This window comes from Copidosoma floridanum, unplaced genomic scaffold, assembly GCF_036245765.1.
Source record: "Copidosoma floridanum isolate Cflo_tuat_1 unplaced genomic scaffold, Cflo_Japanese_pri ptg000016l, whole genome shotgun sequence".
In the NCBI taxonomy this organism is placed as follows: Eukaryota; Metazoa; Arthropoda; class Insecta; order Hymenoptera; family Encyrtidae; genus Copidosoma; species Copidosoma floridanum.
Window position 1 is genome coordinate 2763058 of NW_028321893.1, and position 14531 is coordinate 2777588.

The window sequence follows — 14531 nt, forward strand, 5'->3', positions numbered from 1 at the left end:
TTAAAGATCCCATATTCATATAGTATTTGTACATCAGCATATAAGGCATTATAAGAAGCTCCATTTTTTATATTTCTTGGAGGTCAATTCCTTAACTCATAATTATAATATTATGATTTGGCTCTTGAAATATTTTAAAATAAATTTTGTTATGAGGAAAAAGGTATTACTTATTTTTTCATCACCTATACTAAGATATGTTCTTGCTGTTACATGATTTGACATGTTAAAAATCAATTTGAGGGGATTTTAAAACACCTGTAAACATAAAGAAACTATTATTAGGGTACGCTATTTTCCCGTGCAAGCCAATCGAACTTAGACTGAGCGGCTGCAGTATAGTTCGACACTTATTTATTAATTGTAGGTGATACATTTATCCCATTATACTCTTGTATTACATGATTTGAATGTTTATTCATGCAGTTACATCTGTGGCATGGCTTCAAAACATGACAGCATAAGGAGCAGACAATGTTTACCTTGTAACATCCAACCTTCAATTTAACAGCAGTATAGTGTAGCAGACGCTCGTGCGTGCGCACATGAAGTTATCTATGTATACTTACCAAATAAGCTCAATTACAATGTGGCAACGTCGCGAGTTCATGTGCGCACGCCATACCCTTCCAACCCCATTTAGGGGTAGTTTGGAACGTATTTTCAATCGCCTCTCATTTAAAAGCTATTTGCCCTAAAAAATTCATTCAAACGGGATTCGGTTCAGAAAAATTTGCTCTACACGCTGTTCCCGGAAAATGCCACCGTTACATATCATGCTGTATACTAACTTGCTGTCACATTTGTTTTATTTCAACGCCAATACTAACTTATAGTTTTATTTTTGGAATCCACGAAAAAATTCACTCTATTTGTGGCGTCTCACATCTCTCGCGCTTCAGGCTCTACTCGCCAGGTGGCCAAGCCCCTAATAGCCCGTTCACGTCAAGCGGCGAAATTCCCGCACGATTACTATATAAGCGCGATCGAGTCAATCTGAGCCCACACCTCTCCTGTGTCTAAGGCAGAGAGCACGTCATCAGCCTTACTGATGAGTCCTGGCGTGCTCTCGGGACGAAACACCTTTTTCTCTCTCAAGTAGGCAATAACAAATCGCTACATATTTACCTTAGTAAAAAATTAAGAAGTTAAAAGAAAATTTTTTAAATTAAAACGTTTTGAGCTGATAAGTTATTTATTTTACTCTATCACATTTATTACTTATTATGGCAGTATTATTTCACTGTAGAGAGAATTTCAATAACCATGAGATAGAAGACGAGTTATCCAAAGCTAAGAATGACTACGAGAAAATTGAATAAACGAAAATCAATCTTCCAACATTAATGTAAACATGTGACTGTTATTTAGTTAACAGAAAAAAATACTATCTATTAAAGCCAAAAATTAAAAACTAAACTTTGTGAGAAATGTATATTATGACGTAGCTGTAAATAACAAAAACCTATTGCTTAAAATCAGAATTTTTGAATCATGTATGTATGAATACAATAAAATGTTGAAGTGAAAGTGTTACAAGTTTTTTAACTAAATCTGTTACATATCTATGCTTTTACATTCTAAACTCATAGAGTTGTTTAGCTAATCCGTAATCTATTTAACGAGCAGTGTTTGTTAGATTACATAGGTACGTAACTAATTGTTTTTATTTAATAGTAGAAAATAATTTTTCGGTAAACAATGTTATTCTTTAATAATAAATTGCTCTAGAGTAGGTAAACCATGGCGATTCTGGCACCCCCTCAGCCCCCCCCCTGAGTTAGTGGTGGGGAAGAGGCTGATCGGGCGGTAGAGGAGAGGCGGTGGTGGGGAGGAGGCTGATCGGGCTGTAGAAGAGAGGCGGTGGTGGAGGAGAGGCTGATCGGGCGGTGGGAGGAGGGGCACGGGGGGTATAGGTAGTAGGGGCGGTGGGTGGTGCGGACCACTCGGATGGTAACGTCAGGGGAAGGGGGCCTCTCCCAGATGCTGTGACGTCGGATGGTACTGACGGCTCTCTTCTCTGACGCAGTACCTTGCCAAGGAATTCAGCCAGCTTACAAATTTAAGTTAGAGATTCTTAGGATAGTATGTAAATGGGTTTCAATAATAACAAAACTTTAAATCTAATACACATATATTTTTGGTAGCTTCAAAAAAAGTACACAAGAATTTCATGGTTATTGATTTTTTTTTTCAATATATTATATCCATCTTTATTTGGATAAGAGCGAATGTTTTCGTAATGATAATTTCCCCTTACTTTTGGTTGAGATGCCTCAACGTGCTTTTCTAAAAGAGGTTTTTGGCTATTTTTATCTTCCTCCTCCTCCTCCTTCCTACTGAGGCTCTCATATTTGGGTTTGCTCAAGATCAAACCCATGTTGTTGATGTTGCCTGATCAATCGTCACAGGATAACTGAAGCTATACGCAAATTCTCATCAGCTTATAAGACGGCCCTAATTTCTTCGTACTACCACAAGGCAAGATTTACTTTAATTTTTTGATCTCTAATTTTATGCTTACTTTACTCTTTTTTTTTTTTTTTGCCTACACACAGTTATCGTTTCTTAAACACCAACATTAGTATCAGTTTCAGCGTCGCTATCAGTATCAGTATCATTAGAATTAATTCCATCAACAGTATCCCAACTGGGAAGCGTTCTAGAAAATTTCTTTTTATAACTATTAAGCGCGTCTAAAAAAAATTTTGAGTCTGGTTCAATGCTACTTCCCACCAAAGAGCCAAGCCACAATTTTATTTGATGAGCTTAACTAAGTGCGCAATATTGCTTTCTACGTAGACTTTTTTTTACATCATGAGTACCACACATCAACACCTTTGTTGAATGTCCCATAGTAATAATGTGACACGATGGCACCATATACTGCTGAATGTTAATCACAGTACACCGCATGTTCGATTTTAAAAAAGTGGCTGTATTATCTTCATAACCGTAAATTCGATGTGCATTTTTTGCTACAGTGTACACATGTTGCTGTAACTTTCTAATGGAACAATCACCCTTAAACCAGCGATGTTTATGCACTCGCTTCGACTGAAAGTCGTTGTTTTGGCGCACATCCATAGGTAAGGTGGAAAAATTGCACAGGGGCCGCACAATCCAATGACTGATCGCTGGTCTCATAAGCGACACCACAGCTACTTCTTTTGGTGAAAACTGTTGAGAAGCGTCCAGAAAACCTGTAATCTCAATAACATAATCCTCGTAAAACTCCATTTTTATTTTGCAGCTTAAAAGCGTCCTACTAACTACGATATAAACGCGTATCCGTCGCGTTTGATGCTACGTGATGAACTAAGCAGCACTCTGCACCTAAATTAGTTTATATACACGTTAGTGTAGGCACTGCACAAGTGTGTGATTCATCAGAATGAATCATTGGTTCTTAATATTTTAATCTTAAACTCGTTTTGAGGAAAAGGCTACATGAATAATAACAACAATATAATTCAATACACTTATTTATGACTTTATTTAAAAAAAAAATACAGTTTCATTGAGTTTTTTTATTATGCATCTTCTTCACAATCAGTAACATCTTCCCATTCCATATGAAAGTAGAATTTTTTCATTCGTTTGACATTGTGGGTGGCACACATAGCTCTACACGCACCATTATGGTGAGGACATGCAGTAGCGAATGTTGGGAGTTCAAATTCTGGATAATCAACCATATCATTAACTTGAAAATTAAACCTTTCGAGCCACCTTTTCTTCACTTCTCCAATCACGAAAATCTTCTTAGCATTTTTGAGATTCTCCCAAAGAACATTACCAATTTCTGTGTAGTCGATAACACCTGATTGCCAATCTAATCCATAATAGGATAGCTCAAGCCATAAATTTTCACGTTTGCATTTATCATTTAGTTTGCGCCAAGGAAATGCCGGCTTGAAGAGAGATACTTGAGGCTCATCATCTGCATGGAGTGGAAGAATCGCCAACTCTTTAAGAAAATAATTGTTGCCAGGCTTCTTAAAGCCCTGCATGTCCACCATGTACTCCATCATGATACAGACTGCTTTTACTGCTAGTAATTTTTTTTTTTTTTTAATTGTATGTACGTGTCTACACAAGTTTTCTCACGTCACCACTAATGAGATTGTACTCTACGATGCGATCATGTAGAATGAGACAGTAAGCAGATACATTTTCATCAACAACATTAAGTTATTGACCTAACCTTTGGTAATTTTCTTTTATTGCCTTGTTCAACTTTTATATTGTTGTACAGTTTTGCCATTTTAGTTGAGTTGTTTCAAGTATAACCGTATATTTATAACTCCTCCACGAAAATTAATTAAGTTACCTTCCTGATCAACAATATGCGCTTGAAGATGATATATAATTTTAACAGCAATGGGTTAATTAATTATTTGCGATGAAACTTTAACAATTTTGTATGTTAGAGATACAGCAGAAAAAATTTCGTCAATGGTGTGAACTTTTTTTTCCGTTTATATAGGCTTCATTAGTGATATTACACTTAACTCTCAATGTGTTGACCTAGAGATTAGCAACCAGTAAATCTGAGTTGTGAGTACTGGTGTCTTTAAGAATTTGTTCAGTAAAGCCTAAAAGACGGCCTATAAAATCTTTTGGTCTGAAGTTAATAGTATGACTACACATTATCACACGGTGAAGAGTATTGTTATTTGATTTGATGCTGATAGGTATATCGTCGGATTGTGATGCGTCGATAAAAAATGACTCAATATCTTTAATTTTTCAGTTGCTGGTTGTAAAAACAACTACTTTATCGCCTACGTAAATGTATTATTACCTTCATCGGTATTTGGAATTGATTTAAAAGTTAGAAGTTCTACTAGATCAAGAACGTAGTTATATTCTGGTGATAATTCGATAGGTGTAAAATATTGTGTTTCGAGAATAGATGATATTTCTGATAAACTCAATGTCAATGATTCATTTATGTTGGCTTAATAATGACTTATGTTACTTGAATATTGGAATACATTTATATAGGCTAAATGGAGTTTTTTCTACAAAGAAAGCTGAAGCAAAGATGACTGCAGTTTGCAACGGAGTCGCAGCGTCGAGCACATGCATGCAAGTGCCTGGCTGAAGTAAATCTCTAAGATTTATATGTATGTGCTTGTATGTCGATCTCGTAAGACCTCTCAAGCCAAAAGTCATGCGTGCGGTCTCGGTGAGCTGCGCTGACATGACTCAGGTATGGGAGGTGTGGCTTGCTAGTTGAAGGCAGGTGTGTTGTTTATAACAGCGCCTCCACTCTTGAGGGAGTGGAACGGTCTGAAACTTCTGGATCAAACTGGTGAAGGCGCCGGTACGATTTTTTGGTGAACTTTTTATGCCAATAGGGATAACGAGATGACTAAATAAATAAAAGAGGGTGCTGGTGATTAATCAGTCAATCAGCAATCGTTGATCGACGGTGGGCGATTGATTAAGGATTGTTAGTAGGAACTTTTTCGAGGTCTTAAGTAAGGAGAAGTAGCTGGAAAGGGCAGTTTGATTTTGCGCTATCTCCCGTAACGTTGTTTTATCTTGGTTCAACAATACGAGTGATTCGAAGTATAATAAAAGCTTACTGTGGGGCTTGCGACTTTGTCTAAGCTTTTTTTTAAGGGTCTTGTGACCGAAGAGAAAGCTTGAGAGTCTTCGCTGGCTGGGTGTGATTGGGTGGTGGGATGAGTTGGTGAGAGGACTGAAGCCAGAGCCAACATCCAGAACCAGGAGTCCCTTGACATCGAAGGTCAAGAGTAAGCCATTGAGTATGTTTTGGCTGGTTATAGTGCAGTGGCTGTAGTGTGCGTAGGGTACGTGATATAGCGAGGACGACGCATTTCCGTGTCCCTCACTCCGGGGTAGTGGCTTCTTGGGGCGGGGTGTGAGTGGCTATACGTGACGCGTGGCTTCTGATAACATGGATTGCGAGGCCGTACTTTATGCCCTCCGCCAGTAAAGCTTGCAGTAGGTGCGGGTTCGTGGTTAGTAACTACGGGGTTCACGAGCAGTGGTTTCACAGGGGCTATTATAGTGGCTCTGTAGAGGAAATCATAGTGGCTCTTTGTAGGTTAGTCACCGGCAGTTATTTGATCAGGGTTAACAAAAAAAAGTATTAACTACTGCGCGGGGTGCTTCGGGTTGCGACGCCAGAGTACGATGATCGCATCAAACAGGCTAGAGGCGCACAGTTGTACTCACAAAGCATTGTACCCAGGCTAGTGGTGATCGTGTGCTAAGCTGGCAGAGTAAAACGTTACAAGTTGTAGGTACCAAAATCTTGGAACCCTTTATGATTATATTTATCATAATTATCACTAAGACATGGCATTAAATTAATCGGTCGCTGTAAGTTACCATAACTGTCCAAGTACGTCAAGTTGTTGCCTCGTTTTTTATAGGCGATTGAGTGAGTACCCGGACCATCTTTATAATCGAGAATAACTGTTGCTGATTCATAGAAACGGGGGCAATCAGCTGGCAAAGCATTTTTTATGAAGACACCACAGAAGTGTTGTGTTTTCAAAACTTTTGCATACTCAATGAGTTTATAAATGGTGAGAGCTTGGTGAGGCAGTTTTATAGTAATTTTTTTTTTTTCGTCTTTGAAGCCTTTCCAGGCCTTGGAAGTAGACCTAAGCCGTTCTTATATGGTTTCAAAAATATCCCCTTTCCAAGTTAAAGTGCTTCCATTTTGTTATTATGCCTCTCACTCTCCTCTAGCTGTTTTCGAGCTTCTTCAGCATCGTTAATAGCCTTGACAACTCCACGTACACCGTTAGTGATAGCACCCATAGCACTTGAGCCAGCAAATGCAGGAATAATGTATGGTATGAGTGTTTCAGTTTTTTGTGGGATGGGCAAAATCGAGGCATTACAATTTTTTTTTTGCCACCAGCTTTTTTCACAGCATCCTGCGCTTTCTGTGAAGGTAAACTTATAACATTTTAAGCACTACTACTAGGTACCATAGCCTTTTCAGCAAGAATCTTGTCAGCGGTGTTTTTTGTCGAAATGTTTTCTTGATTCTGAGAATAGGCTTTATCGTGTTTGCAAGCCTGATTCAATGGATGGATACCTGGATCTCGACAAGCTAATCTCTTGGCTAGTTAAATGCCCAGCCCGCAATATTAATATCCTGGTATGTGCAGTTCTATACGCAGTTTATTAATAAGTGTGTTTATAAGTGCACAACCTTTGTGACTGTAAATAATCATTACTTTTTAAGGGTTTAACGATGAATAAGCTGAAAAATATAAGTAGAGCACTATTTATAGTCTCATATGTCAGCAAACAGTTATCATGAGCTCCGAGAACAGAACATTTTACTTCCTGTCATAAATCTTAACAAACTGATAAGCAAGATTAGAAAATATAATGAAAGAGCTTGAAAGAGTTCAAGCATACTATTTACAGCATAATATTTCAGTCTCACTTGAGTTAGCAAACCATAAACATGAGCTACGTAGAACGGGATACACAACTTCCTGTCGTAAATTTCGATGAAATCGTTTAGCAAAATAAGATAATTGTTACAGCCAGAAGGCTTAAAGTTTAAAATAATAAGAAAATAAAACACAACGTAGGCTAGTAACAGAGAGAGACGACGAAAGTTGGAAGGGCAGATGTCACGAGACGGCGACCGCTCGTCGCTTGTCGGCGGCGATCGGGCGTTCTCGGCTCTATCGACAGGCCCGCTCATTTTTTGAAGCAGTTCTCGTAGCGCTGCGAAAAAGAGAGCATCTCGAAGGAGCTCTGACCTTGCATGGATTTATCGTGCCGAGAAATCACGCGAGTGAGTAGGTTCTCGTTGTCGTGTCGCTGAATGCACCTGGGTTCACAGCTCGAAACGTGACTTACGTTGAGTGTGGGCTACGTGAGACGAGAGGTCAACAGTGATTATGAATTAATCACTGGTTAAATTAAGATCTTGGGGCCCCGTCGTGCGTTTATTTGCGTCTTTATTAACTGTGTATTCGGTCAAAATCGTTATTGAAAAATTGTAAAAGTTAACGTTTCTTAATGCTTGTATTTTGAATCAAATAAAAACCAATTACTGTTTGTACGTACTGGAAAGTGAATTTCATTTGAACTGTGAATTAACCAGCATTTATTTGGACTATAAAAACCAATATTAATAATAATTTTACATTAATTTGGGACTATACATTTTGGTGCCGTGACCTGGATTGTTGGGTGTGAAGGTCATCATCATCTTCGAGCTGGCCCTCTGGCCGCGCTGTCGACCGCCGGTCTCGCCATCCTCTGCTCTGGTTCGACGGTTGGAGAGAAGTTGAGTATTTTTTATTGACATCCACGTAATACCTGCTTGCCTTGTCGCTTTTGTTAAAATTCGTTTGTTCTGCGGTAAATGCATGCATGCATATAAAGACGCGTGATTGAGATATTTTCTATAAAGAAGTTGAAATCAGTGTATGGTTGTCTGGCTAACCGCTTTTCTCGAAAGAGGGAGAGGAGAGTGTTGTTTACTCGATTCGCTGGTGGCACGAGCGTTGTTGATCCGAGCGATTTCGCGAATTAGCCTGGCCTATAGAAAAAAGTTAAAGCGCGCTCACGCGTAGTCGGATTGCCAGGCGACGGTGCTTGTTTTGTTTCGCTGGCGTTTGTCGGTTGTTTACGTTTAAATGGAATTTCCTTGATTGCTCTTTCGTTACGAGATCTTGTCTCTTTCAGTTTTTTTTTTAACTTTTATTTTGTTTTTTCACTACATCAAAATGAGTAATAGAGTGATGATTATAAACCAAAAGCGCACCACTCTTAAAACTTATATTACGAAACTTGAAAAGATTGTCGCCGACGAACAGACAATTCCTCCGGAGCCGACAGATGCGGCTATAGCTAGAGGTCGACTCGAGCGCGTAAGGGAACTGTTTACAGCGTACGAGGAGCTACATGATGAGCTCGCGTTGCTTGTTGAACCGAACGACGCTAGTCTCACTGATTTTGACCAAGTCGGAGATAGATACTACTTAATTATCGCGCGAATTAACGCCTTGTATCCCCCACCTTCACCTCCGGTGCCTCACGCCAATTTAGACACCACGTCGATAACCATCGCGAATAATACGCAACCTCTAAAGCTACCCGTGGTTGAACTGCCTAAATTTGACGGCGACTTGTCGAAATGGCTGTCATTTAAAAACGGTTTTACAGATATAGTTGAGGCTGAAAAGATGTCGGAACTGCAGAAGTTCATGCTTCTTCGAAACTCCCTACAGGGGAACGCGCTCGCAAAGATCTCAGTGTACGGACTGCACGAAGACAATTTCGAGGCCGCTTGGGCGTTACTTTTCGAGTCGTACGATCGAAAGAGGATCATGATAACAACCCACTTGGACGCATTACTAGATACGTCTACGCCTACTGAGATGTCACATAGTAGTTTAACTAAACTAGTCGATCATGTACGACAACATATCGATATGCTCGCGACGTTAGACGTAAAACCCGATGAACACTTGATAGTAAGAATTGTCGAGCGCGCCCTTCCATCTGAGATGCGGTCGGAGTGGGAGAGATCGCTCACTCTTGACAAGATACCGACGTTGAAGGAAATTTTTGCGTTCGTAAACGAGGCCGCGTTTAGATGTGGGTCAATCGAACAAGAAAATTTAAACAACAAACGCGACAGCAAGGGAAAAAGGGCGTTTACTAGCGGGATTTAAGGGGCAAACAAAAGAGGTAAATTTGAAGGAGGAGTCCGTTCTTTCGTGACTAGCGCTTCAATCGACTGCCTCGAGTGTAAGGGTGGTAAGCATCCGTTGTGCCTTTGCAAAGCATTTATAAGGGCTGACATTAATTTACGTTGAAAAATAGTCGGTAAAAGTGCGGTTTGTAGAAATTGCTTAGTCAAACATTTCGGTGAATGCAAATTTTACAAATGTAAAAAATGTGGGAAATTTCATAACACTTTGTTACATCGTGAGGTGAAGGAGTCGTCGACAGTCTCGACTGGCTAAAGCGCACCTAAACAAGAATGACTCGTACAGTCGACTGTTCTCAGTCTTGCGTCGCGCGCGCTTCAATCCAAACTAATGTTGACAGCTCAAGTAAGAATAAAGAATTCGAGTGCAAAATTTTTAATGTGTAGAGCTATAATGGATACGTGCGCAACTATACATTTAGTAACTGAGAGTTTAGTTAAGCGATTGGGATTGAAAAAGAAGCCGTGCGCGGCTACGATTGGGGCAGTCGACGACTTGAACACGACGTCGAGTGGGGCGGTAGAGGTGACCCTTCACTCGATTAACACTCTATATAGTAAGACTCTCGCGTGTTTGGTAACTCTAAAAATAGCAAATCAGATCCCGAGCGAACCATTTCGTCGCGATTTAGTGAAATTACCTAAGAACTTAAGGTTAGCCAATCCCAATTTTCATTTGCCCAGAGAGGTCGATATCGTAATCGGATCTGGGGCTACGTTGTCAATGCTTTCTCCGGGAAAAGTCGATTTATCTAAGGGCGGAGTCGATTTCATTCTGCAAAAATCTGAATTAGGCTGGGTAGCTGCGGGAGGTATTGCAGACGAGTGTAGCCAGACAGTTGCTTGTCATTTAACTGGGCTAAGAAAAATCCTTGAAAAGTTTTGGGTGATTGATGCCGCCGAATCAGAGGCACCAAAACTATCCGGAGAAGATCCCTGCGAATTACATTTTATTCAGAACGTAACACGAGAGTCCTCCGGACGATATATCGTCAAGTTGCCTTTCAAAACCTCGGTAGTCGATCTAGGTGAATCGCGAGTAGCGGCATACCGTCGGTTTACGAATTTATTGAAAAAACAAAATCAAAACCCGATTCTTAAAGAACAGTATGACCTGGTCATGAATGATTATATTAGCCTAGGTCACATGACATTAATCGAAAACGAGCCATTGGAAGCTCATTATTATTTGCCGCATCGCGCCGTCGTCAAGCCAACGAGTTCTACGACGAAAACTCGAGTTGTATTTGATGCGTTGGCAAAAACTGAAGCCGGAGTTTCATTAAATGATGTCCTCTTGATAGGACCCACGATTTAGCCCAAGCTCTTTGAGCACTTCATACGATTTAGAACGTACAAATATGCCGTTGTGGCCGACATCGCGCAGATGTACCGGCAAATCTGGATTCATCCCGACGACCGTCGCTACCAAAGAATATTTTGGTTACATGAAAATAAAATAAGAACTTACGAACTAAACATGGTTACTTTCGGCGTTTCTTCGTCTCCTTTCTTTGCGATAAGAACACTGCATAAACTCACGAGTGACGAGTGCTCGGCATTTCCGATCGGCGCTAGGGCTCTGACGCAAAACTTTTACGTGGATGATTTTATCGCTGGAGCAGATAGCCTTAAAGAACTTTTAAGGCTCCGAGATGAAGTTATAACAATCTTGAGGAAGGGAGGATTTGAAATTCGAAAATGGGCGTCCAACGAGGCGGCGGTTTTGAACGGCTTAGTAGGGGGAATAGAGAATTTAGAATTTCTCACAAAGAACGATTCGGTTCACAAGACGCTAGGAGTTTCCTGGAGTACTTCGAGCGACGAGTTCTCATTTGCCGTAAAATCAGATCGGACAGTAGAAAGGATTACTAAACGATTAATTTTATCTGAGTTAGCCAGAATATTTAATCCATTAGGACTCTTAGGCCCAGTTAAACTCGCTGCAAAAGGTATCATGCAAACTTGTTGGAAAGACGATCTCGCGTGGGACGAATCGGTACCCCAGACCTTAGAAAATACGTGGCGCATTTTCTCAAGAGAACTTAAAGCAGTGAATAGTTTGAGAATGTCGCATTATTTGCTTGTTGAAAATTTCTCGAATGTACACCTTCACGGTTTTTCAGACGCATGCAAGACAGGCTATGGAGCGTGCATCTATGTGCGTTCGACGAGTAGCCACGGAAATGCTCGAGTTGTCTTACTCTGTTCAAGGTCGCGGGTCGCTCCGATAAAAGAGAGGACCATTCTACAATTAGAGTTGTGCGGCGCGTTAACTCTCGCTCGATTATACCAAGACGTAATTTCGTGGCTGTCTTTCCGTCCCGATAAGGTCATTTTTTGGGTAAATTCAACGATCGTGCTTCATTGGATAAGGAAACCACCAAAAGCCTTGAAGGTTTTCGAGGCAAATCGCGTCTCGGAAATTCAAAAATTGGCAAAGAATATCGAATGGCGGCACGTACGCTCTGAAGACAATCCGGCAGATGCACTGTCAAGAGGGCAGTTTGGTAGTGACTTTGTAAAAAATAGAACGTGGTTCGAGGGACCCAACTGGCTCTCGTGGACGGAGGAGCAGTGGCCTTGTTCGTTTGAACTTTCGACCGTTGATCTGCCAGGGTTAAAAAAGGTCGCGTGTTTAGTAACGGACGTGCGGGACGAGGAGTTCTTAAAAAACGTAATAACGCGCATTTTAAGTTATGCAAAATTAACGCGAATATTTTGCTTACTGTTTACGTTTTATTAATAAAATCAGAGTAAAAATTGAAGAAAAGAATAAAATCATAAAGCTGAAGGAAATCAGAGAGGTATCTCGTCTTGTGATATCGGAGCTAGATGCGTCGGAAAAATGCATTATTAAACTCGTACAAAAGACTTGTTTCAAAGAGGAAATCAAGCGCGTCTCAGCATCCGCGGAACTAAAAAGCGTTAAATTGGGGGCATTAAGTCCATTTCTTGATCAGCACGGTATTTCACGGGTTGGAGGCCGAATATCAAAGGCTAGCACGACTTACGATCAAAAACATCCGTTTCTTCTTCCCTCTCGAAATCGTATTACCGATTTATTAATTCGGTACTATCATGAAAAGTTTTATCACACTGGGATTCAATCTACGTTATATAATATCAGGCAGCGATATTGGATTATCGACGGAAAGAATTAAGTCCAATATATTATTCGCAAATGTGTAAAATGTCGACGTTTCAGGGCGAAAACGGTAAATTATAAGATGTCGGAATTGCCCGAATCGAGATTGAGTGCCGCGTTTCCCTTTTTTCATACAGGCATCGATTTTTTCGGTCCATTATTTATAAAAGAAAAGAAGATTCGGAATAGAGGAAAAATCAAAGCATATGGGTGCATTTTCGTTTGTATGACCGTTAGAGCGGTTCATATTGAGTTAGTGAGCGATCTTAGTACCGAAGCATTCTTAGCCGCGTTAAGTCGTTTTAGGAGTTGCCGAGGAACGCCAGCGCATGTATATTCAGACAACGGGACGAATTTCGTCGGAGCGAATAACAAGCTCCGGGAGTTGTACGCTTTATTCGAATCGAATGATTTTAAGTCGCGGGTTTTTGATGTTACTTCGAAAGAAAGAATTGAATGGCATTTCAATCCGCCGCTCTCGCCTCATTTTGGAGGTTTGTGGAAGGCGGCGGTAAAATCTGCGAAACACCATCTCAAGAGAGTCGTAGGCGACCGGCTATACACTTTCGAAAATCTTCAGACTCTGTTATATGAGATTGCCGCAATCATGAATTCGCGACCGATCTGCTCCGGGTCGCCTAACGCTAATGACCCTCCGGTATTAACACCAGCGCATTTTTTAATAGGGTGCTCTTTCACGATGTTACCTGAAAGAGATGGTAGCGGGGTGTCAGACAACCGATTGTCGTGCTGGAAGGCCATAACGAAGGCAAAACAAGAGTTTTGGAGGAGATGGCAAATCGAATATTTGACTGAGTTACAGAAGCGACAAAAATGGCACAGGTCGGATGTTAATATGGAAGAGAACATGATTGTTCTTTTAATAGATAAGAACCAGCCGTGTACGCAGTGGCGGATGGGGCGAGTGGTAAAAGTACACCCCGGTGGCGATGGCGTGGTCAGAGTGGTGACAGTGAAAACGGAGCATGGAATTTACCAAAGAAATGCAAGATCACTGTGTCCATTGTTTTCAAGAGACTTTGAAGTCGAAAATTCATGACAATATTTATGTATTTAATTACTTACATGTATTTATTTTTATTACTCTTATGTAATTCGAATTCAAAAATTTTATTTATTAATGTTGTTTGTACTTACTTCCAACGGGGGGAGTGTGTTACAGCCAGAAGGCTTAAAGTTTAAAATAATAAGAAAATAAAACACAACGTAGGCTAGTAACAGAGAGAGACGACGAAAATCGGAAGGACAGATGTCACGAGACGGCGACCGCTCGTCACTTGTCGGCGGCGATCGGGCTTTCTCGGCTCTATCGACAGGCCCGCTCATTTTTTGAAGCAGTTCTTGTAGCGCTGCGAAAAAGAGAGCATCTCGAAGGAGCTCCGACCTTGCATGGATTTATCGTGCCGAGAAATCATGCGAGTGAGTAGGTTCTCGTCGTCGTGTCGCTGAATGCGCCCGGGTTCACAGCTCGAAACGTGACTTACGTTGAGTGTGGGCTACGTGAGACGAGAGGTCAACAGTGATTATGAATTAATCACTGGTTAAATTAAGATCTTGGGGCCCCGTCGTGCGTTTATTTGTGTCTTTATTAACTGTGTATTCGGTCAAAATCATTATTGAAAAATT

General features: G+C 40.6%; 2 protein-coding genes across 2 annotated transcripts; both read left to right on the forward strand.

Annotated features, from left to right (window-relative positions):
• Nucleotides 1–8747: 8747 nt before the first annotated feature.
• On the forward strand, nucleotides 8748–9698 carry LOC149374649 (uncharacterized). The gene has a single exon (XM_089592396.1). It carries the CDS (start codon nucleotides 8748–8750, stop codon nucleotides 9696–9698), a length of 951 nt encoding a protein of 316 aa, XP_089448522.1.
• Nucleotides 9699–10130: 432 nt separating this feature from the next.
• On the forward strand, nucleotides 10131–13944 carry LOC149374650 (uncharacterized). The gene is made up of 4 exons (XM_089592397.1): nucleotides 10131–10990; nucleotides 11087–12413; nucleotides 12532–12809; nucleotides 12945–13944. The coding sequence occupies exons 1-4, from the start codon at nucleotides 10131–10133 to the stop codon at nucleotides 13942–13944; spliced, it is 3465 nt and encodes a 1154-aa protein (XP_089448523.1).
• Nucleotides 13945–14531: the final 587 nt, after the last annotated feature.

Bases quoted from the DNA above. Each gene is read 5' to 3' on its own strand.
- LOC149374649 (XM_089592396.1), top strand. From the start codon at position 8,748: ATGAGTAATAGAGTGATGATTATAAACCAAAAGCGCACCACTCTTAAA.
- LOC149374650 (XM_089592397.1), top strand. From the start codon at position 10,131: ATGGATACGTGCGCAACTATACATTTAGTAACTGAGAGTTTAGTTAAG. The intron at 10,991-11,086 runs GTTGGCAAAAAC...CATACGATTTAG, and splicing joins ACTCGAGTTGTATTTGATGC to AACGTACAAATATGCCGTTG. The intron at 12,414-12,531 runs GTAATAACGCGC...ATAAAGCTGAAG, and splicing joins ACGAGGAGTTCTTAAAAAAC to GAAATCAGAGAGGTATCTCG.